General features: G+C 41.7%; 2 protein-coding genes and 1 long non-coding RNA gene across 4 annotated transcripts in view; 1 reads left to right on the top strand and 2 right to left on the bottom strand.

The window, feature by feature from the left end:
* LOC115011338 (uncharacterized) overlaps positions 1–24990 on the top strand; it is a 65311-nt gene that overhangs the window by 30878 nt on the left and 9443 nt on the right. The window lies entirely within an intron of this gene.
* Positions 12106–13789, bottom strand: hmx4 (H6 family homeobox 4). Its single transcript, XM_029436456.1, has 2 exons — positions 13412–13789; positions 12106–13249 (listed from the first exon to the last, which is right to left on the bottom strand). Exons 1-2 carry the CDS (start codon positions 13632–13634, stop codon positions 12675–12677), a joined length of 798 nt encoding a protein of 265 aa, XP_029292316.1. The 5' UTR covers positions 13635–13789; the 3' UTR covers positions 12106–12674.
* On the bottom strand, positions 15231–17990 carry hmx1 (H6 family homeobox 1). Its single transcript, XM_029436443.1, has 2 exons — positions 17506–17990; positions 15231–16117 (listed from the first exon to the last, which is right to left on the bottom strand). The coding sequence occupies exons 1-2, from the start codon at positions 17804–17806 to the stop codon at positions 15522–15524; spliced, it is 897 nt and encodes a 298-aa protein (XP_029292303.1). The 5' UTR covers positions 17807–17990; the 3' UTR covers positions 15231–15521.

Below are 24990 nucleotides of genomic sequence, written 5' to 3'. Positions count from 1 at the left end.
TTAAATTTGCATTAAGTAAAAAGACGCACACACGCAAATGCTCCCACACACAGAAACAAATGGCAGCGCACGTATACTTTTACAGGACTCACAATGCACATGGTGTGTCTGCGGCTGCAAAATAACTCACAAACACAATGCAGGTCAACAATCCTTATTGTCATGTCTATAAAACGCAGTAAGGTGTGATATTTCTTCACCCTACGAGACTGAAACGTATCCCAGTTAGAGAATGACTGACTGGGTATTAAAGTTTATTGTCTCTGTCTTAAAACAGAGTTCTTTTTTTCCTGTCCCTGTTTCTTGGTTTTCCTCCATCTGGTCTCTTTTACATGTCACCCCCCCCCCCCCCCCCCCCCCCCCTTCTGGTCATACAGTCCAGTTCACTGCTCTCTCGTGTGGAAACGTGAGAGTCAGTCACTGTTCTGACTCTCAGTGCTCAGCAAGCGTGCATGCTACATCATCAACAGAATGTGAAGAGGTAACAGTGTTGACGTTTTGTCAAAGACGTCAACACTGTTATGTTGTGTTGTGTTGCAGAGATATCTACTGCAATTAGCATGCTAACAGATTAGCCCCAACTCGTCCAGTCTGTAATACCGCCGACCTCTCTCCTCCCCGGCGGGCTGCTCTCCTGGCTGCGCTAAGATGAGACGAATTTGCCTGTTGTTTTCTAGTTTCTGCCACTTTGGATTTAGGTTCAACTACACATTGAACCTTTAAGGCCGGTTTCAGTGTGAGCAGTGTTAGGTTAAATATACATCGCTCACGATAGCTTTGATAATAGATTAGATTTAGATTAATGAGGGTCTTTAAGTTACTTCTCTGGGAAGAAATTGGATGTCTGTCATTTTCGGTAAAGATTTCCCCTTTTGCTGTGTATGTCAAGAATAGGTGAATATTACAATGTGAAGATGTGAACCTGGATTGAAAATACTTTGTGTTCTTTGTTAAAGTATGGATTGATACATGATTAACCTGGCATTTCTAAAGGAAACATCATGAATAGTTGAGAGACTTTAGGCTGTATATAATACAGAAGTCGACGAGGGTGTGAGAGAGTACAAGTGTGAGAAAGGGCCTCAGAGACTTGTTCCTGTGCCGTGAAAACAAAGATGCACATCAGACTGGATGTTAGAGATGTCGCTGCCAGAGAGGGAATGATAGAAACACAGACCAGGACTTGGGTAGCAATACTTCACCTGAAGCCAAAAGCTGGTCCCACCAATCTGTAATTTCTGCACTAAAAAGTGTGCCCATTCTTTTGTTGGCTGTATTATCATTAGACTGAAGTTGTGGTTAAATTGTTAGTTTGAGAGAATTTACTGTCGAATGTCTTTTTCATGAAGAGATAGAAGAGTCCACAGTCGTCCGCTCATTGAGGCTGTACGTAGACACAGCCATGCTTTGAGCTAAATGCTAATGTTAACGTGCTAACATGCTCAGATTGATAGTGCTAGCATTCTGATGTTTAGCAGATGTTACAGTATGTATGTATTAGTTTAGCGTGTTAGCATTCTAACACTAGCTAATTAGGACTATACATACAGCTGAGGCCATTTGGTCATAAACCAAAGAACTGGACAAATCAAACATTTTGAACAGATGATGAAACTTGATGAAAACTGTGAGGATCACCAAAGTTACAACAATTCATCATGTGTTGTACATGAACATCTGCACACAACAGTTGCTAAGATATTTCACTTAAAACAACAAACGTGAACCTTGTTGTGGCGAAAGCTCAGGGGATCACCTACGATAGGGATTTGTCGTCTGCGGACCATAAATGTCTGAACAACATTTCATGGCAATACCTAGCATGCTGCTAGAATGGGTAAAATGAATGGTTTAAATGAAGTTAAGTTAGTTTTTGGGCTTGACGCACCAGAATTCAGAGCAGTATGTGAAGTGTTGAAGCACAATGACAGAATGTTGGCAAATCCAAAAGTGTTGCAGAATACTAGGAATTCATATTGGGTCTATCTGTAACGTATGCACACATGCCTGTAAACACACATAAAAGGCAACCAGATTACAGAGCGGGATAGTATGAAGACCTGCAGTCCATTCTGTGCTCCAATTTGAGCGTCTGATCTGAGCAGAGCAGACAGGCGAGAGCAGCGTGCCCTAGAGTCATGTAAAATGCAAAGGAATATACTACTCTATTAAAACCTCCTGATGGCAGAGAGAGGCTGCACACACACACACACACACACACACACACACACACACACACACACACACACACACACACACACACACACACACATTTGAATACACATTCTTATGTCTATGCACACAGGAGTAGAATGCACTTACACTTATTGTTCAATATGCAGCATCATAGCATCCAGACACCAGCACTCAGTAATTCTCGCTTATGAATTCACACATTCACATTAACTGCCTCAAGGTTTGAATGTAACAGTATTACTGCTCTCTGCTTTGTAACAGTCTGTTAATCAGGTCTGTGGGAATTGTATGATTATTTTAATATTTTCAATTACCATAAAGGGAAATCTGTTTTCTTTACTGACAGAGAATCGACCCAGATTCAGAGCTGCGCTTTGTTAACCATCTTCATGGCACCTCATGGTTCCAGCTTGTCATCCAGTATCTCTTCCACACACACTTCTGAGTGCACTTCTAAGTGTTCTTAACTCTAGCAAGTCCACATGTTCTTGTTTCATTATTAAACCCTCCCAACAGACTATCAACTTTTTTTTTTTTAAAGCGCCTGCCACCAGAAGTTGCCTCTTTCAAATATTCTCCAGCACTCATCTAAGCCCCCTAACCCCAAACAACGCTTTAAAACACTTAAGTTTGAAACTGCGCCTGAAATGCAGGACAAAATATTTACTTCAAGACGGGAATATTTTTCTGTCTGACAACAAGCAGGCTTCATGCCTCTTAAGACGCAAAAGTGCCGGGAGTAGTGAAGCTCTGAAAAGAGAGATCTCAGATGACGTGTTCCTTTATCATTGCCAGAAGAGCCGGGAGATGCTTTTATGAGACAGGCACATTATTATTGATAGCCAATCTCAGTGCTGCAGGGCAAAAAGTAGTTAATGTCGACTTAGGTCTCTTGTTCATCTCTATTCTGTCCGCTTAATTGGTGTGCAACGCAGTGAAGAACATCGTATTTCTGTTGCCTTGTTGAGCCAGGGGTTAACCAGGGTCGCTGTGATGCTTTCGAGTCTTTCACTGCTCAATCAAGGCTGAATTAAAGCATCACATGTACACTGTTGTCTGTTAACATGCCCCATGTAAGCATGCTAACACAGATACTGTACATAAGCGCACACATATTCTTTCAGACAGACAACATACACACCCCTCTGTTTGTATACAAACACGAAACATCTTGAGGCTGATCCCAGGTAACGATGTAAAAGAGAATCGGTGATTCTCAGAGCCCTCCTGAGGACTCGGTGTGACTATTTTTGGAGTCGGCGCTCATCTCGGCTCATCTCCTCTGACTCCCTCTTACCTGCTTAGTTTTCTCTTTCTCTCTGTCTCTCTCTCTCTCTCTCTCTCTCTCTCTCTCTCTCTCTCTCCCTTTCTCTCTCATGCTTCCCTAAAACGCTTGCTCACCCCGAGCCACTTGTTTATCAGTCTAATGTTTGTTCTTGTCAGGGACAATATGTTCTCTCTCTGCTGCAGTATACTCAGTTATTCTTCATCTGGCCCCAGGGCTGTTCTTAGTCAGCCCGTGTCCCCAGACACCTCTCCACTGACCAATGGAGGGCTTTAACTGTTTATGGCTCTTAGGTGAAGGCTTCATACAAGCAAATTAGGTAATGGGGGTGCATAGGGCACTTCAGGGGAAACCAAGTGTTAAGCCATTTTTTAAATGCCGATTGGAGCACGGCTATTGAGTGACGTCACACAGGGATCGTGAAGAAGTTATTCTTAATGGAGATGTTTTACAACTAGGATATTATTGTTCTTCAATGCCACGTCCACTTAGATTTCAGCCAAACAACATCTACAGAGAAAAGGCATTCTGAAGTTTTTGTTCTGGAAGCTTCTTCACAGAATCCCCAGTTGAGGCTTCACTTGCTTGGAAGCTTCCGGACCAAGAGGAATTTTCCTTTTTCATTTCCGTCCACTTGGGATGCGATTTCACACCATTAGCCCCCCCGTCCCCAAACCCCCATTCCCCTCCCAAACTCACACCACCCCTGGAACATAAATATTTCAACCTTTCAATCTATATTCATTATAAAACACATGCCCAATGCAGTATGTGGTTGTGAGGACACAGGGCTTTTATTTATTCATCTTATTTATTTATATTTCTTTCCTGAGGGCGAGACGTTGGTTTCTATCCATCTGTGCTGATTGCTGGCTATTATAGAGCACTTAGAGCATCCCCTGAACTGGCCAGAGGGGAGCACAATCCTCAAGAGATCCGCTTGCTTCAGGGCTAAGAGGTGTGTTTGTTGTGTGTGTTTTTGTGGGGAAATAACAGAGTTATCACGAGAGTGATAGCAAACACAAAATATCTGCGAAGAAAAAACAAAAAATAAACATGTCAATAAAAATTCAGTTGTGTTGTAGTTTCTTGGAGAATTGTCATTGTTATTCCTGTCATGTTCAACACATTATATTTCTAAGAAAGTTATCATTCTTCTCCTTCAACATGCCATGAATCCAATTTCTAGAGTCATTTAACCAAACCCTTTTTTATTCCATTTAGAAACACACATTTATGTCTGTGTCATACACAGTGTTGTTTGGATGGCAAGGACACTATCTTTAAGAACACTGCAGACATGCAGAGTTCACTGTGTTGATGTTTCCAAGGCCGTGGTGAGTGTTTAAACATCTCTACATTGATACATTTGAAAAACCTCAAGGTTCTGCATATGTGTGGGTGTACAAACCAGAACCAGTAATGGATCTGCGGATCTGAAGGTTTATGAATGTAGATGCCGAAACAGCACAGCGGTTAACAGGTTAACAAGTTTACAACTTTTTAACAACTAACACATTTTTTTTCAAAGGCAGAGATTTTATGTTAAGTCCAGAAGAGCGAGAGGTAAATGGTTAAATTACTGAGTTCACATTCTCAGACAAACTCGTAATGTTTTCACCTCGTGAGTCTCTGTGTGAGTCTCATCATGGCAAAATGTACATTTGCCAGCAGTTCTTTTTTCTGTCTGTCTGTAAACAGATTTTGTCAGCGCACTAGAGTCGCAACCTTGTAAGATGCAGTCACGGAACTTTACAGGTCTGTAGTTGAGATCAAAAAGAAGGGCCCGCTTCACGCCCCTCGCCTGATTTGGCATCGCGGCTGGTGTAAACGCATCGCAAGATGGGCTGTAGCTGACAGGTGCAAACACAACGTTGCATCAACAATGTTTACTGCAGTCAAGCGGGAGCATTGAATAGTGAATATCCCTGTATTAGCTCTGCTGACTACCTACCACTAGTAGAACTCTCCACACCAGCTAGCCGCCTGGTCAACAGCACCAGCAGGCAGAACATCAGAGTGATCCTCCAGCCTGTACAACCACAATGCTGCTGGCTGGATGTCTTTGCTTCCATCTAACTGAGAGCACAGACGAGCTCAGGCATTGGCTGTGCAGCAACTTTCTTCTTCTTCTCACTTTGACACTTCATCTACTGCATTTATACTGTTCAACCTTTACAATACTTTTTTAAATCCAGAGAAATTAAATAATCGAAAGAGTGGATTGTTAAGGCCTTTACACACCACGAGCGTGTGATTAATTTCCACGTCAATATATAGTTTCAAACTTTGGATTTTGTCATGAGTACTTTTACACAGAACATGAATATTAGACGCTGAAAAAGTGACATTTCTTTTTCAAAACGAGTTTGATTTTTCTGAGCTTTTGCACCACGTAAAAAGGCATCAACCAATCACATTGTGAGGGCGGAAGTTATGTCAAAATGTACAATATAGTAAGTATAATGGTTATAAGTTGCGCCTATACTTATGAGCATTATAAAATAATAACAAGGCGACTTCGTAGTCCGAACCAAGATGGCAAACTTTGACAAAGGCAGCGCGTACCAGATCCACGTCTTGCATTCTAACCTTTCACAATAAAAGCCCTGTACATACACTGCGTAAATCCAAATCACTAGCTAAAAGGACACTCGATAAAACAAAGAATGATGTTGATTTCAGATTTTTGTTTCTGAAGAATGAGCTGCCATCTGTTTTATTGAACAAGTGTTGCAACTGTCGCAAATTCACATCACTGCCTGTAAAAATATTTTTGTTGCGAAATATTCCTAAGTGTGTTTTTCCTGCATTTTCGTGTCTTTTATTTGTCACGCGCCGGTGTCAAGACTTCCCCTACCAGATGTCCTTTAGTTTTTTTGCACAAGCTCTTACCCATTGAGAGGGTCATGATGGACAAGATTGTATTACATAGTGTAGGTCTTAATGGATCACGTTCAACAGTATTTAAACATAACCTTGCTGCACACGGGGTGTTTGGGGACCGGGTTTCACTGCAGATATTTATTCAGCAGCATCCAGTGAAGCTGTAAATGGCAGCAGGCCAGTGTCTGTCTGGTCTCCTGGGTGTGTCTTTGTGTCATGTCACTATAGAGGCATGCAGGTCAGCCCCGCTACACGCACAGTACATGTTCTGCTCTGCTTAGATCTGAATGACCGCATCCTGTGATACAAGACCATCAAGGTGTGCATGGCAAGGTTGAGTGAGCCTTTGTAGTTGAAAGTGTATGTGACCATCCTTGTGTGTCTGTGTGTGCACATGAGTGTGGTCAGTGTCACAGAAACGATCTGTCCAGGTGTGTTTATATGTTTAAAGTACAGGAAACAGACGAAAGCTGTACCTGGCATAGTTTGCTAATCTTTATCAAATCTGTTTAATTCAATGTAACCTTTATTTCAACACCAGTGGCAATGAAGAATGTGCATTCATAAAACATTTGGATATACAGTAGAAGTGATTCTGCATGCGTGTGCCCAAGCAACATATATTGATATTACTCTGGGAATGTCCCTTTCATGTGTCGTGATAACACAAGTAACATTAGAATTAAAGCATTTAAGTGAAATCCAAGCAAATTGTACTTTATGCAGGTTTGTGGAGGACACAGAAAGTGTGTGTGTGTGTGTGTGTGTGTGTGTGTGTGTGTGTGTGTGTGTGTGTGTGTGTGTGTGTGTGTGTGTGTGTGTGTGTGTGTGTGTGTGTGAGGTGGTGGGGGGGTATAAAAAGTTAGGACACTCTGTATCTGTTGTTAATGGACCTCTATTGACTGTCAGCATGAAACCACATTGAGTATTCCATGTCTGCAAATAGTGGAGCTCCTTCTCTGGTGTTATGGATAAGTGTTGACCCCCCTCTCCCTCGCTCAAACGCCCCCCAGACTTAGAGCATCCCTCCCCTGCCTCCTGTCCTTCTCTTCCTTCCTTCTCCTCTTTCCTCTGCCTTTATCCCTCCATCTTACCTATTGATTGGCCAATAATGTGTTTTCAGTGGTAGATTAATGGCACATTACCCTGACGAGAGTGTCTGAGGGGACAGGACGTGAGGGAGGACGTGAGGGAGGACGTGGGAGACGATGCTCTTTAATGATACACGTTTTGTGTGTGTGTGTGTGTGTGTGTGTGTGTGTGTGTGTGTGTGTGTGTGTGTATGTGATGAAAAACTAATTATATAATTGTACATAGATTTGATGCACCTCGATTATTTCTACAGGTTTTGTCTGTACTTTTGCCTAAAGTGAAATGAAGATACTTTATTCTAAGTAGCAATTCATTTCTTCTCATTACTGTAGCTGTAGATGAAAAGCTGGTATATCCAATCCATAAGGATGATCCAGATATTAGGATATCCAAATATAGGATTTTTATATAGTTATGTTTTGGTCATGTCTTTTTCAGCCTAATGTAATCTGTAATCTTTGCACTGCAGTTAAAACTTCCAAAACCACAGCTTTGAGTTCTTACATGACAAAGGTCATGTGGCGATATGTATTTTTTATTACTTTAATGTTTAATTAGACAGTTCTGCTATGATTTGATCTAATCAAACAGGATAGCTGAAATAATTATTCTCAAACATGTTCACACACATGTTCAGCAGCATGGCTCTATGGTCAAAATGTCAAAGCTTAAATGTGTCCAATACTTTGCTTTATGACCACATAATGGCAAAACTAACTGCATTCCAATCAGCCTCAGCTGTACTTTGTGTTAAATGGTAATAAGCAACTGTTGGCATGATGGTGAACATGGTAAAGAGTATACGCGCTAAACATCAGCACGCTAACATTGTCATTGTGAGCTGTTTAGCATGCTGACTCTAGCAGCCTTACAGAGTTACTAGCATTTACTAATATGTCTCTTGGGATGCACATCTCTACACACTTTGATCCTGTTCATAGTGCATGATCTAAATCTATAAATTCAATTATTTGACTTTATTTGTTATATTCTCTCACTTAGCTTGCTTTGCAATTACATTTTTGGCCACGTTCCAATCTGGTCTCATCGTCTCTCATCTCGTATCTCTGTCTCTGGATCACTTACCTTTATCTGATTTCATCCCTTCTGCCGTCTTTCAATTTCCTCCAGCAATTTTCTTCATGGAGAAGAGGGGGGTTGACTAAATTAGCAGATCAATAGGCCATCAAACAGTCTTTAAGTGTGACACATACACAGACCTCCTGTCTCAGGTTCCCCCTCTAACTAATAGCCTTGTTGTTTAGTTTACAATGTGCTGTGTCATGTAGTTTTGGTCTCAGGTTGCCCTCCAGTGCATCGGGACACCCCGGGGGAATCCTTGGACAGGGCTATTGCTGGAGACACACATTCTGTTTCATCATAATGACCAACGTTGTTAAGGCTTTGTTGAACTGAGAGCTGTGGTTGAATGCATACATCAGGCCTATAGAGCCTAAAATGGAGCATCTATATGAGATCCTCCGTGTGAAATCTTTTGGTGACAGTCTTTCTGTGCTTTCATGTTCAGGGACAGTCTCTCCCATCGTCTTGGGCGATGACCTTTGTCAGATGACTGGGAGAGGCCGACAGAGGTTAAAGTAACAATTGAGCTAAGACAGGGGCCCCCATCTAGTCATGCAGAAAAGAGCTGCCGGAGAGTTTTAGACTGCACACACACACACACACACGCACACACAGAGTCGCTCTCCAACCAACCAGAACAGCACTTCCTTGCTCCTGACCAGGCGCAGACCCATGAAGAAATACAAACATTATCGTAATTTTCCCAACACAAACACACACTCATCAACTGGTTCTGACTGATCTCTCCTTCCCCTCTTTCTCTCTCTCTCTCTCTCTTTCTCTCTCTCTTCTCTCTCTCTCTCTTTGTTACACACACTCCTCCTCAGTCCTTCTCTTTCATTCATAACTGCACACAGTCAGGCTTCAGTGCACAGACTACTGTGATGAGCTATGACAAGGCAAGAGGAGGGAGGCAAGTACAGTAAGAATGGGAGAGGAGTGACAAAATGAAAAGAGCACAGTGGTAGAAACAATAAGCACTTCTTATAAAAAGCATTAAGGTGAATTAGTGCATTTATGTCTGACCGTCAGCCATAATAAATAAAATATAATATTCAAAATAATTTTACCTTAGTATCCCCAGTCCAAAGATCCAGTCTGAGTGCCTTTAAGATAGTATGATCTGCAATTTATGTCCCCATTAAATACGGCTTAAATGTTAATTGCATACCATTTGGCCACACCTCGCATCTTGACAGTCTGCCATCATGTCTGAGCGGGTAGCTGCCAGGGATTGTGGGTACTGAGCAGAGCTGTAGTGTGACTCTCTAGTAGCTCTGAAACACGAGACAGTCTAGACATAACAGGCCTCTCTCCTTCGGTGAATGGACGCAAACACACAAACATAGTGTGTGTCTCTGAATCAATAATGAACAAAAAGTGTCCTGATTTTTTTAATCTAAATCCAGTTTGCATCATCAATATGTACCTACTGTATGCTTTTTTGTATAAGTTTTCATTTTTGGTTCAGTATGATTTCGGTCTACATTGATTACAATGTGAAGAGTAAGTGTTGAGGCAAAGTGCACTGGGGTCAAAGGGCAGCGCTGATAAGGTCAATTGACTTTCAACTGACTTTCAACTCAGTCAATACAAGAAGTGGATTTTCATTAGTAGTACACAATGGCACGATTCTTATTTTCATCCCTTCATAATTCATGTAGGGTCATTTGAGATTAGATTTACACATCCTGGTGTTCAAGTCAAAGCTATTAAAGTTTGTGGCACTAGGACGGTGAGGGGAAACACGTTCCCTGCAGGGAATAATACAATATATAACTGGTGTGTGCAATCTCCGTAAAGTCACGAGGGTCCAAACATCATGACTTTACACTGTGAAGCTTTTCAAACTGCAACAATCATTTTTGGTATCAAAGATAAGCACCACTAGTCTCTTCAAATAATCATAAGAAGTGTAAGAAGTTTGTTAAAAAACTAATGGAAATGTTCTTCCACCTCAGTATGTTTCAGAAAATGTTTTGTCTTTTATAGAGAAGCAAAGTTATGTTGTATATTTACCATAATGTGTAGTTTACATCCTCAATCTGCAGGTCATATCACCAGGTACAGCAATATATTTACATTAGATCTTTATATTTATTTTTCCACTGTCCGTATCCTCCTGATACTGAACTTGCCATTGCTGGTCACTGACTTATTCTCTTGTATTCCTCGACTGTTCTTCATGATCATAAGAGTTACACATTCCACTAAGCGGATGATGTAACAACTGAGATATCAAAATCCACAAAGTCAATAACACTTTTTCTTTTTAGGGATTAGTGCGGTGCATTAATTCACTCTGCCGTCTGAGGTGTTACCAAAGAACCCAAATCTTTAGTTAACGCCTGACTTGAAGCTAGTCCAGAAGGAATGAGCCTTGGCTTGGTTTCACAGGAGTGGGAGCGCAGCTTTCCATTGTGTACACTGAGTTATGCTGAGGCTGCTGGTAAATTGGTCTGTGGCTGTGGTACAAACGCAGAGTGGCCTCCGTTCAGGAAGAGAGCTTGAGGATCTAGACGCTGTCTCACACAGAAACTTAGGAGGAGATGAGTCCAGCACTTCCTGCATAGATTACATATTTTACAAAAAATGATTCTCAACGAGGAACTCAATTTGTTGCTGATATTGCTCACAATATTGTGTAGTTTGCATGAATGTGCCAGGTGTATCTGGAATATTTCACACAGAAACTTTCCAGCTCAAACTGCAGGCAAGAAATGTGCAGGTCTTATGGACCCACATGTATGAATGGTAACGGATGTTTTCTTCCAAGCGTTTTTAGTTTCTCCAGGATGAACAAAATGAACCTCAAAACATCTTGCCAATCTAGTATACCATATTTGTATTTTTACCCCAAACATGGCGGTTATATGACCAGTTGTATTCATTATTTTGTACGTATTACCCAAACTTACTGACATTAATACAATTGAAAAGGTTTTGTTTCTACTTATAATACCAAGCTGTTAGACATGGATTTGATAAGTGATTCTGAATGTATGCATGTTTTATACCATTTATACAAACTGCTTTGCTCCCCAATTTAAAACACAGTACATGTTGAGGCCTGAGGTTTTGCAGGAAAAATAAGAGTGAGTGCCTACAAGCACTTTGGGCCTATTGGATTAGCAGGCAGTGTGTCACTTAAATTAAATGTACATTTACTGACATCAAGTTTTTACATTTTTGCTTTGATTTAAGATTTTTGCAACACTTGATATAACTGTTCAATGTGTTCAATCAATAAGTCTTCTCATATTGTTTTAGCCTACCTCTAAAACCACACTTTCTGCTGAAATGACAAAGGTACTGTGCAAACATAACCATGTTTGGATTAATAAACTGACTGAATGTACATTATATCCTTATTTTTCTGCGATTTCATGCAGTAATAAAGCGGTCTGAAACACAAACAGTTTAGTTACAAATAGTGAATCAATTCTGTAAAGGTATTTCTTGAATGAAGATGTTTTAATTACAGTTTCAATAAATGGTGTAATGAGCCTATAGACAAACGTGGAATAAAGTAAGAATAGTAGGATACTTAGAAAAAAATAGACATGCGTGAAAGATATAATAAAATGTTAATTACATTCATTTAAATACATAGATAATTTCAGTAATTCAAAATTCATTATGATACAGTAAATGCATGCAAATAGCTAGGCTATAATTTCTTTGGTGGCGTAGGCTGCTGGAAATGCTGCTGTCGATAATAATAATAATAATAATAATAATAATAATAATAATAATAATAATAATAATAATAATAATAATAATGCCATGTCATGTAAACAATAAAATGTTGGGATAGATTACGTTTTAGGCCTCCTTCAGGCTATCATTAGCTTAGCCTGCTATTTCCTATAAAGCGGCTATGTGTTCCTCTCGCAGGTTTAGTGTCGGGCCTATACAAAACCCATAGCTTTGACGGAATAATAAATAATACCGAATCAGCAAAAAAATGTAAGTGATATGCAACTACTCCTCTGTTGTTGTACTTGCAGTCTTCATAAACAGTAGGCTAAGGCCGCAGGTCTGGCCCACCATCTAAACACCTTCAAATGCTTGAAACTTCGCTACAGACCACCAAAAAGTGTCTCTTTCACGTGAAGAATTAATGACGCCATCATACGTCCCCATCATACAGGCTGAAATACTTGCTGGCATTTGTGAAGCAGAGATAAGGCGTGCTGCTCCCCGGGTATACAACGGGCAGAGGCATGGGCAGCAGGCATCTCCCCAGCAGGTTGCTCTCTTTGTACAAGGCCGGGAGCTGCCCCATCACCACGGGCTTTCCAGTCTCGGGGAAATCGGTAACAGGTCCGTCGATTTCGGTCGAGATTTGTCGTTTCAATTTATTCCTGCGATTCTGAAACCATATTTTCACCTGGGTCTCCGTGAGCTGGAGCGAACTGGCGAGGCAGGCGCGCTCTGCGCTGCTCAGATAGCGTTTCATGTCGAAGGTAGACTCCAACTGGAAAATCTGTCTCTTGGAAAAGATAGTGCGTGTTTTCTTTTTCGTTATCATTTTGTTCTTCTTGGCGGGGTTGCCTCCCTTGTGGTTGTCCGTGGCCGTGGTGGTGGAGCTGCTGTCGTCGCAGCTGCTGTCCCCGCTGTCGAAGCGCACATCCGTCGCCTTCTTCGGGTCTCCGCGGCTGATGATTACCGTGTCCGTTGCTCCGCTGCAGACTGTGATCAACTCTGCGAACAAAATGACACTTCGTTTAACCCGCTGTGGTTAAGTCTCAACTGGGCTGCTACCGCTGTAAGATCATCTGATGACCGCGGTGCGTAATGGGGAACACGGATAACGGATAACAGATGTACACACCTACAGCTACAAATTCACCAACCCCTTCTTACCTTTTTCGTTAAGCCTGCTGCCCGGGTCCTGTCGCTGCTTGGCTACATGCTCCTCATGATGGCTCTGGAAACCGTCTTTACGCATCGCCGTGGACGAGTCATCCTGCAGCCCGGCGGAGTGACAACTGCCACTGTTCCTCCCGCTTGTTTTGAGATTGAGGATGTTGTCAATAGTGAATTTCAGAGAGGCGGCGGGTCGGCATGGTGCGTCCACTGTGTTCATATTCTCCAATGCGTAAGTCCTTTTTTGTTTACTTCCGCGTCTCTACTCGCTTTTAAGTCTAAACCGGGACGTTAATATGACCACTAACGTCTCGATGCTCCACGCACCATTACCATAGCAGCAGCCACTGAGCAGACACTGCTGGGCTGGCGATGCTCTGCCTGTACAGTTTACTGCACACACCGGATGGAGCGCGCGTTGTCCTCGTTCATTGGTCCAGATGAGCGTGCAGTACGGACCAATGGCAGCGAGGGGATGGGATGAGAGGGGAGGGCAGGCCTCCACTCACCCCCTTTATCATCGTACATCTGCTGCAAGGAGACCCGGGGTCCGGAGCCCAGCAGGGGTCCCTCAGGAAAATAAAGAGTTTAATGTCACTGTTATTTCACACCATACTGTATGTGCGCTGTGAGAATGTACACACAATTGATGGTGGTTTTAATTTAGCCTGCACTCTCTTTGTGAAGTTCCGCCAGGCTGCTTAATTCGAGTCAGATTGAGGTGTCCTAAACTTGAAAATAGTGTATCAATTGATTTGCAATTTGAAAGCAAATCAGATTATTATTAGTGTCATTGCTTTGTGTGTGTATCTGGGAGAGTTTTGCAAAGTATTTCTAAAAAGCACATATTCCAGTCTAGACGTAAAGTAGAGTAATATATTTTTCTCTGCGAGTTGAGCTTGCTTCAGTTTAACTAGCTGCTTATAGTATTTTACAAATAGCCTTAATATAAAGTAACAGTAAAAACAATATATCAAAATAGTTGCTTTCCCACCAGGTTGCATTAAAAATAATGATACTTTTTTTAATAGGATTATTTACTGTATCCTATGTATACCTAATAAGTAATTGATAGGCTATTTAAATATATGAAATGTAAACAATAATAGCTTTAGATCACTTTTAGCTCGTGATTTTGCCAATACCATTTTAGCCCATTATATTATATTTCTTGTGTGTAGCAGATGCCCATGTGTTAACCATTTCCTGTGTTTGAATGTATCTTTTATTTAGTCCTCGTCGGGTAGGAAGCTCCGAAATTAGCATTTTAACATTTTATTTATGAACAACACGAGCTGCCATGCGGCGTTTGACTTGTTTTTTCATGTAGATTATTGCCTTTCTCTAATCAACCCAGGACGCAACTTGCTGACTGCTCGGAATTTGTTATTAAAAAATATCTGCAAACCGCTAGTTGATCAAAACAGCAGTGAAATTAGAGGACCTGCCTGTTCAGTACATTTGTGTAACCTAATTATTTTCTTCATTAATAAATCATTGACGGAAACATATATTTAATTTTCCTTTAGATTATTTATGTAACTATGTAGATGCTCAGCTGGCCTTGACGCCAAGAAAACGAGTTTGACACAGAGGCCTAGTTGTACCAGAAACGTCAAGTGTATTCAAGGTTAACTTTGTCAATTTCGAAAAAAGTTTCCCCAAGCTTTGTTCTATCATTGTGTCACAGAGCACATATGGATTCACTTCATCCTCTATAAACGCTTCTCTGTGGGACTCCGCACGTTTATGATTGACGGAGAGGAAGACACATTTGAGCTCAGTGAGTATTTAGAAACAACAGAAAAGAAGACCATTTTGTGTTTGTTTTTTTATTCATCTATTATGTGGAAAAAGTGACAAAGTTGGAAAAATGTGAGGCTTTAAATATAAAAGTTTGCAAAAATATGTGTATATTCAAACATACAGTATATGAGCAGCTTCGGCCTTGCTTGGCTGTTATTCTGTGACAGGAGCACAGACTTATGAGCAGATGATTCATCACCACGTGTCAATGTCTCTGCGGCTCTTATCTTTGGATGTGGGTTATTGCACGACTCAGTATGAACAGGGTTATAAACATAGATACATCAGTCTTCAACAGTCTTTACACAAAGCCCGTCATCTGCGATCTTAACAAACTCATGGAGTGAGCAAACGAGGACAGAGGGTAGCTGGAGAAGCCCGCGACGGGTGGAGAAAGTGAATGTCCGTTTAGGTTGAAACCAAGTGCTGCAGTGGGTCCCTCGTGATACAGAATGGGGACCCTGACAATCCGCTGGGTGGAGTGTGGGATATGTGCAGCCTCGAGGTCCGCCGCCAGCTGTCTCTTCCATTTATTCCTCCGGTTCTGGAACCAGATCTTGACCTGAGTCTCCGTCAGGTGGAGAGACGCTGCCAGCCCCGCCCTCTCCGAGCTGCTCAGGTACCGTTTCATGTCGAAGGTGGACTCCAGCTGAAACACCTGACTGCGGCTGAACACGGTCCGGGTCTTCTTCTTCCGGGTGGAGCTCGGGTCTTGCTCTGACCGTGCGTCAAACCCGTTGTTCGCGTCCTCGTTGTCGTCTGTCAGGTTGCTGTCGCCTGTCTTCCTGTCGGTTTCGTCGCTGCCCTCTGTTATCGGCTCAGATACAGCGGGGGAACACCTGTCACTGGTCGATATGGAGCAGCAGTGGTCGTCTGAACTTGTATTATCTCTTGGGCCTGAACGGAGAAAACACAGGAACATGACTGACTGTCAAATCACAATGTCTCAGCCCAGTTTTTAAAAAATATATTGTTGGTCTTTAAACTAATAATCCCTTGATTTTAATGTGTTGAAGCATGGCGGAATATTTCAGTCCGCTGGAATAAAGAAAACAAAAAATGGTGCACCAGAAGAAAAGACAAACCAAGATGGATCGCTTAAAGAAATATTAAGAATTTTACATTTTTAAATTTCAGTTACCAGAAAATTGGGTTGCGCATGTGCAACGTTAAGGCGTTTTAATTGGATTGCATAACACATGATCCATGTAAGGAAGTTGTGTCAGGCCCGGTTGCGGTGCAGATAAGAGAATAATAACAATCTACCAAAGGAAATCCGACAAGATCATTGCAGTTTATATCTTAATAATAATATCCAATAAATTAACAATTTACTGGGCACTGGCATTGAACAAGGGCTTCCATAACTTGTGAACACAAGGGTGGTATTATTGGAATTTTCAAATAAAAATTTCAGACTGTACACACCAAAGGGAGGGGCACTTTGTTTTGATGTTATGGTGCGCGTGAGTGGCACAAAATGACACTAAATGTCCGTAAAAGCGTCAAATTGACGTGCAGTGCTACTGCGCGTATGTTTTGGGTTGTAGTCTGAGGCATTTGTGCGTAATCTACGTGCGTAATACTCAATCCGCGGCACGAAACTTTTGATTACGAACAGCCATGACATATCCTCTGATTTTGTAAAGTAGAGGACGAATTGCGCTTACCAGGCATGGAAAACATTCAGTTTTAGTGTGTTTTACAGATCGTTGCAATACCCGTGTTCCGCAAAAGATTAGCTGAATGTTGACATGCATTACAAACCAAGTGCACGGTAGCCGTTAAAGGAGTTTGTGAAACTCGATGGGTGAACGGAGAGAAGAGTCGGTTGTATAATGAGGCGAGAAAGTTCCAAGCTGGCTTTTTCTATTAACTCATATGGTCTAATGCATTTGCATTAATAAATAAACGACCTCACGGCGTGAATAATGCAACCAAACAATTAGTGATGTGTGGTTGTAAATAAAAGTGATAAGCCCTACTGCTGTTCTTTTTACACGTTAAGACGGTTGTCATGAGATGATTCTGATAGTTCATTCATTTTTGTCATTTTTTTGTAGCAATTAATAAAAACATTAGTCCGTTAATAAAAAATATTTTCAACTGTATGCTCCAGTATATTACACCCCTGCTAACATACTAACAAACGGTCTTTGCGTTGTGTGCATCAAATTGCACAGATTGGCTTTGATGCCTGCATTTTAATTTTATGCTTAATTTTTGGGAAAAGGGGCATCTATTTCCAGGATAAAAATCCATCATAAACGCGACTATCTACTCACTCGGTGGTATTTCCAAAGCTCTGAAGTTTAAGGCAGTTCCCCCGCGGTACCACTGCAACGGCGAGTCTCTGTACGGGGACCGGGCTGTGGAGCTGCAGCCATCGGGCGCTGGAGCGCTCCCGTCGGCTTGATGAGCGTTCTGGACTCGGCCAATGGAGCGCGTCTCTACACCAGTTTCCCTACCACTTCTGTCCGACATCGACTCATGTCCATTCCGCCCCTTGCCCAGTAGGTTCTCGATAAAAAACGACGACGCCCTCAATGATGTGGGTGTCCGGTTGTCCGTCAGCTTCTCCTGCATGTTGTTCCTGATTTTACGGTGCTTTTACGCAAAAACCGATCGGATCCTGTAATGCTTTTGCGTTAATTAAGGCAACCGAAAGTCCAAGCAGACTCATCGCTGCTTTTGAGCCGTGATCGGATGTGGAGTCATGGCAGAGACGGGACGGGGATCTCCTCGGTGCCAGCGGGAGGACAGGGAGACAGGGAGACGGAAGCAGTAGTACAGTGAAACGTCAAGTGAAACGCTCCACGAGCCGAGGGCACCCAGCGATTGGACGAGCACAATAGCAAATGGGGTTTTCCAAGGAAATGAGCATTACTGTCGTCTCTCTGCGTCAGCCGCTGCTGCCCTCTGTCTGTCTGTCTGTGTGTGTGTGTGTGTGTGTGTGTGTGTGTGTGTGTGTGTGTGTGTGTGTGTGTGTGTGTTTACGTCCCCTCGAGGCCATGCAGCCAGGAGAAAACCTCTGTTCGTGGTACAGCACTCTTTATTTGGGTCAATTAGAGTACAAATCAAAATAAAGATCCGCGAGGGCAGCAGCCATCCCGGGGTCGAGCCCCCGCCCACCCCCCACGTCCACTGACATATGAAGGAGCAGTCAGCTATTAACTGGCAGGGAACGACAGTGTGGAGCCTGTCGATTGTAAGTGTGTGTGTTTGTGTGTGTGTGTGTGTGTGTGTGTGTGTGTGTGTGTGTGTGTGTGTGTGTGTGTGTGTGTGTGTGTGTGTGTGTGTGCGCGCACACACACACGGTGATATAGCCTATTTATACCATTAATGTAGGAATGCAAAAAACCGAGGAGCCTACCTGTGTTTGCATGTTTTCGCATGTGCGTATTGAACCACGCATGGCTCAACATTGGCACGTGAAACGCTGCGTCGTGGAGATGCGGCTCCTGTCAAAGGTTATCCAAACTTTGCGTAATGGCTCAAACACTCATGCTAATAGGCCTGTTTGAGCTGAGCGCTGCGTGGTTTAATTAGATCTAACTACACATTTCCTTCTTTATCTCAATATTTAGAATTGATTGGCAGAATCATGTTGTTGCGGCCTGCATGTTGCAGTTTCAGCGCAGGATAGCCTCAGTCTAATTATTTTAGGTACTGTTCTGCTTTATATTATATATAATAAATAATTATTATATTTGACATTTCCATTTGACTTTGAGTAACATGCACTTTGTTCCACGGAGTCTGCCACAAAGCAGCACAAATGAATAGGAAATACATTAACTTAATCTCTAAACTGTTGTCACTCCAGCTCCAAGTGTAAACACAAACTGTTATCTGATTAAGAGTAATATGTTTCAAGTGACTGCAGCCCTCATCGCACATAATACGATTATATCACTAATGGATCATATGGAACATTTAAATGAGTGCTGACGGGCGTCTTTACCCTTTTCGCTGAAATGGCAAGACATTTGAGCTTTTTATTTCCCTCAATGACCTTTACATCCAGCCCCCCCCCCCCCCATCTCTCTCTCTCTCTCTCTCTCTCTCTCTCTCTCTCTCTCTCTCTCTCTCTCTCTCTCTCTTCTTCCCCCCCTCAAGGCCCGACTTACCGTTTGACAGAGGATCAGAACAGACAACAGTAACATGAGCCGTGTGTTGAAGATCTGAGTCTTGCACCTGTCTTGTAATATCCTGCTTAATAAAGAGACTTCATATCGCGTTGGTTGATGCGCTTTTAATTCTGTTTGTGTCTCGTTGTCTTCCCCACGAGGGCAAGAAGCCCGCTTTACTCCCGCGAGCATAACAATATTTGCGTGCCTTGTTATTTAATGACAAGGCCTCTATACATTTGACCAATCAGCCTCCCCTCTTAGATTTATGCAAAGAAAATCTTTATTTGTTTCCGTTCAATACAGAACGTTCAATGTGTTGTGGAGATGAAGACTAACAACTCGGTCAATAATAAACTCTCTAGATATAGGAAACCCACACGTTTACATGTTATTAAACCAAACTCAGATTTTGTAAAATCAATAAAACCCCATTGCCTTGTTTATTTCATCCAAGATATTAGTTTCCCCCTCCAAAGAGACAAACACATCTGAGGGGTCATAACATGATTAATATAAAGATAAACAAAGACAAAACTAAGTTCTCTTACACACATTTGTAATATTTATTTTGTTTGCACGCTTTGCTAATCTTTGCTTTTGTTTTCCTTTTGTGGCCTCAAAATGCTATTTAAATGAAACCATCTGAGAAGTCATGAGGGGAAATGTCTCCAGCAACTCTTAGACATCATTTTACAAGAGCGCACAAGAAAGGAGTCAAAAGTACAATATGTCCATCTGACATGTAGGAGAGTAAACATATAAAGCTTTAAATGAGCCCTTTAGTAAATGTAACAACTCTTTGATGGTGTTTCTTAAAAACAAGCCCTCCACATTAGATCAGGTTTCTCTGTGTACACCATGCCGTCTGAACGATGTGGCACCCCGGCCAGCGCCCCCTACTCTGGGGGCCGACAGCCCAGACCCAGAGGCCCCTCTCTCACTTTGCTCTCTCGCTTTCCTCTCTCCTCTCTCTCATCCTCCTCTGATCTTTATCCAGCCTGGCGTGTCCTTTGCTTTATATGGCCTGCTGGCCTGCTCCACAGCCCCCTCCATGCCACCACAGCTCTGAAATACAGTTTCACCACGCAAAATCACACCATCAGCGTGTACTCCAGGAGACAGCTGCATCAAATTGAGCATGTTTCTCCAGTTGGCGGCGGCGAGTGTTTTCCAGCCCTCAGTGCAGCCAGGTCTGTGAGCTGCAAAGCACAGTGGTACGTACAGTTTGTGTTCTCATCATCCAAGAGAAAACAGAAGTCCTCTGTGAGGACTGTATGCTTTGAAAATCTTGCACAAGAACAACATGAAATATTCCCCAGTACTCTTGTTGGAAGCATTAATCTTGCTTTGTTCAGATTCAGATGATCTTTTGTTTGATACTTGCACACGTTTCTATGTTCTGTCTGCATTTCTATCGACAGTATTACATTTGAATTATTGCTTCAAATAACTCAAGTATTTTACTTATTACTAACCAGTCGTATTTTCCTCTCTCCTGTTTAAAATTAGCCAGGTCTAATCACCATTTTATAACAGTCATTACTTCCTTAAGTGTGACTTTAATGGCCCTGGAGTGTACCGCTCTCAGTGGGGCTTCGCAGTCAATGAAAGTGGAGACAGTTTGACCTAGTTCATTACCCTGGAGGCAGTGAGACAGGCAGGCAGAGACAGGAAGGCATGTATCTCCTCTGGGGCAATTCACAGCTCTCTTTACATTAAGAGGTCTTCATAGTGACTCAGTGAAGTACAGTGACCTCGGCTGACTTGTATTTGAGTCGATGCACACACTCACGCACACGTATGACTCTAAACATGCAGTAAAAGACAAACATTTATTTGTTTCTGCAATAAGTAAATTGGCACACACAAATAAAATGCACCCTAACATAAATGAAGCAAAATTGAACCAATGAGACTCGTAACCTTCACACAGATCTGGGAGCTGCTACTGTATTGACTGAGGCTTGTGTTTTGTCTTGGGGTTGTGAGAAGGCCCTCTAATGGTCAACAGAGTGCAACACACCTCATACATTTCCAGTAGATATTCATCATCACAGCTGCACAAACCATCCTGCACCATGCTAGTTAGAACGCAGCCTAAACATCCTTCATGTAGTAAATCTCAGAGTATAATGAATGGATTATGCATGCATAATCCATTCATTATACTCTGAGATTCTGCTGGCACGCTAACTGCAAGCTGGACATTCAGCAAAGCATGAAGCTGCAAAAGATTGCGTCACTAGTTGAGAACTGTAATACAAACAACACGGATCGTCTCTCTCTCTACATTGGAACCCACAACAATGTTATCAGTTCACTAGTGTTTAGAATAATATTAATATTAATCATTTGTAGCCTTTTCATCTGTTCGCAAGAACAGATATTTAAGATCTTGCCGTATTGAACTAATAAGCATTCTGACAAAATCTCATTGCATTCTTGCTTTCCTTAACTGGCAAGCCAGTTTAGCCGGATCGCGCTCGCTCTAGCATTAATAATTCACTGTACATAATAAGTTGATGCTGCAGAGTTTGTTCTCATTGATAGTATTAGCCGAGGTGGGCATTCTTGGCCAGACTATGTGACGCCAGCAGACCGGCATAAAGTGGGCTTTAATTGCCCATAATCTCTGCTGTTCTCATTCCTCTCAGTGCAAGTCAACAGCATATAGCCTACAAATGCCAGACCTTCAGCAAGGCATTTTTAACTCCATATCGGACCATGCCTCACAACAAGGAATGCTTGGGAGAGATGTTCGACTCAGAATTCAAAGGACTTCTTTAGAGGGTTTTGTGATTTTTACTCTTGCTTTATTGCAATTTCAAGTCAGCACACATATATGTATCCAAAAGCAAAGAGCTTTACCTTGGGTACCTGAAAAGCAGACAAAACACACACAGAAACAACTACTGTAGATGCTACATCCCTCTGCGATGTACATGTTGATCTCTTTCATTATTAAGAATGCATTCAGAGCATGCTGTAACCTAGTTTCTTCTTCCTCGTGTATTTGTGTCAGTGGGCCACTCATTTGTTTTATACAGCACATAGTACATACACCTCATCGACAGCCTTCATGAAGCATAATGTTATTTTGAAATCCCTGACTGGATGGGTCAGACCTTTTTACCGCCAGTCAAATATTCAAGTTCAAGGGTGTTGACCACATATCTTTTTATTCCACACACACATTGGATTGTAATGGCAGAAGTACATCACATCATCACATCAAATAAAGTCCAAATGTTTTTTTTGGGAAGGAACAATGTTGTTTATAACTAAGCTGGGCTGATGCACCTGACTGCTTTAAACTCACTGCAGAATGATGCAGTATTAACATTAGCATTTGTTTTCTTCTTGCACTGACAAAGCAGAAGGAATAATCGTATTCATTCATGTCAATTGACCGAAATGTTAAACTTACAAAGCCTAATCATTCTAAGTTCAAACAGGCCTAATTTAAAAAGATTCTGCAGGTCATGGTTTCAGATAACGTCGCCATTGGTCGTTGCATAAACTCAGTTTACAGTCATCTGTCAGATTAAACGGAAATAAATTCAGACACTCAGAATACAAATCGTGTATCAAAATCATAAAATCCAGTTGAAATTAAAAAGACCCAATTATAATATATAATTCAAATGAGCTTATTGTCATATGATATTGAATTTGTTAATTAAAAAAGTCTAAACAATCTAAAATTAATCAGTTTATTCTAGCTCCAATCCCTTTTTAAAACCCGAGACCACCACTGCTAATTTCTCCACTTATAAAGCCTTATGTGTCTAAAGGATTTCTAACTGGGAATGTCCGTTTGTTTAACCTCTTTACGGTACGTTAACCCCTGTCAGGACGTACTCATCAGCCCAGTACAAAGGGGCTGAAAAGCGGGGACCTTTTCCCCTCGGCCGACCCTGCTGCCATCCAAGCCTGCTTTCCTGAAAAGTTCCCAATCCCTTCTGAAAGAAATACCTTAAAATAAGGGAAACGAAAAGCAATGAGAGAAACAATAGAATGTTTATAAACTCACTTTAAATAAGTATCAGAGCCTAATTACATAGGCATATTCTCGTTTTAGGGAACATGCATTGATATGTAAGTGAATTGTGCAAAACTAAGTAATGTCTCCAAGAAGTACAATTTGTGAATTCCGCCCCCTCAGCCCTGTAGTACCCTGTACCCTGTAGTACCCTGTCTTTGGGGTTTGCCTTTGTGGAGGAACATGATAATGCTTTCTAAGCGAGGTGTAATATTTCTTCATAATTTCTTACCATAGTTGAAAACACGTGGCTGGGGGACTTGCTGACCTCCTGTAATAAGCTTATGGTAAAATAGATCCGTGTGCGTAAGAAGCCAAGACCTGCCCATAGTGTTCAATCGGGCTTTGAAATAAGGAATCCGGTCATATGGCAAACACAAAAAGAGAACTCCGGATGAACTAGACTGTTAAGTGTTCACTCAGACTTTGGCACAAGTCCAAGCGCAAACAAATCAGTGACACCCGCAGCTCATGACCGGCGCTAGGCCAAATAACGAAAACACTTCATGAAAAGGGAATTTAAGCACTATTTAACTGGTTTTTGCACATATTTTGGAAAATGATCTGACCGTGTTAGAGTTCTGTTAACTGTCCTGTAATGCTTTGAAATCTCTCTCGCCCAGCTCGACTACTAGAACAGTTTTACAGCTGGTAAAGATCAGAAATAGTAACTGGTGCTCTTGAGTAAATATCTCTATAAATAACTGATGATTCACCAACAGGCTTTCACGTTGTGGTTTTAAATCAATCCACATGCACGAGCAGCGCGATTGGTGTTACATAGTTCCCACACTTAACGGTTAATGATCTCCTTCATTAGACATCAGATTGCCAGAATAATAAATTGACCAAAGTTACAAATATAATTTCATTTGTACCATAATAAAAAGCCAATTCCATCAAGGCGGATTACAAGAGTTCCTCTGTCAGTTTGTTGTAAAGCTAGTTTATTTAACCTCGCGCCCTGTCAGCTGGTGGTGTGTTCAATAATATATCTGTTTTATTGGAGCTCCTGCGCCTATAAAAGGGCCTTCTCCCTCACTTTTTCTCTTCACTCATCTCATGCTCAGATGAGCACCTATCACATTAAACGATCGCGTGAGAAAGAAGAGGAGGGCGCACGAAAAGCGCACAGAGAGAGGACGGGGTCGAGCGCACTAGCTTTAGGCCCGCTGTCAATTAACTGAAGAGGAGTAAATTAGGATGGTGGAGCAGGATATCAGACCATTACACACTGTTGTTGAAATGACTTGATTTATCAAAGAGAGTGTTAGTGCGCTGACACCTCACATGGCCACTTTACAGGTAAATGAAACCTAAACTAGTCTGTCATTGCACTGTTTGAAGGTTAACTGGAGTTTTTGGTTATCACGGAGTTTATTCAGCTCTTTCAGCACTTAGGATAAAGAAGCATATTTACAGTTTATTTTAAATCTTTGGCGTGTAAGCAGACATAATTAATTTGTTTATCTTACTAAAGAAATTATAATTTAATTTGAACCATTTGCATTTAGTTCCGTTTTGTTTTAATGCAGCACATGGTCCACGTAAAAGCAAACATATATTAGATGATTAAATTAATACAATTATTATTT

The sequence above is a fragment of the Cottoperca gobio genome, chromosome 1 (assembly GCF_900634415.1).
Source record: "Cottoperca gobio chromosome 1, fCotGob3.1, whole genome shotgun sequence".
Taxonomy (NCBI): Eukaryota; Metazoa; Chordata; class Actinopteri; order Perciformes; family Bovichtidae; genus Cottoperca; species Cottoperca gobio.
Note: the sequence above shows the minus strand (reverse complement) of the source record. Positions and strands in the feature narration are given on the sequence as shown.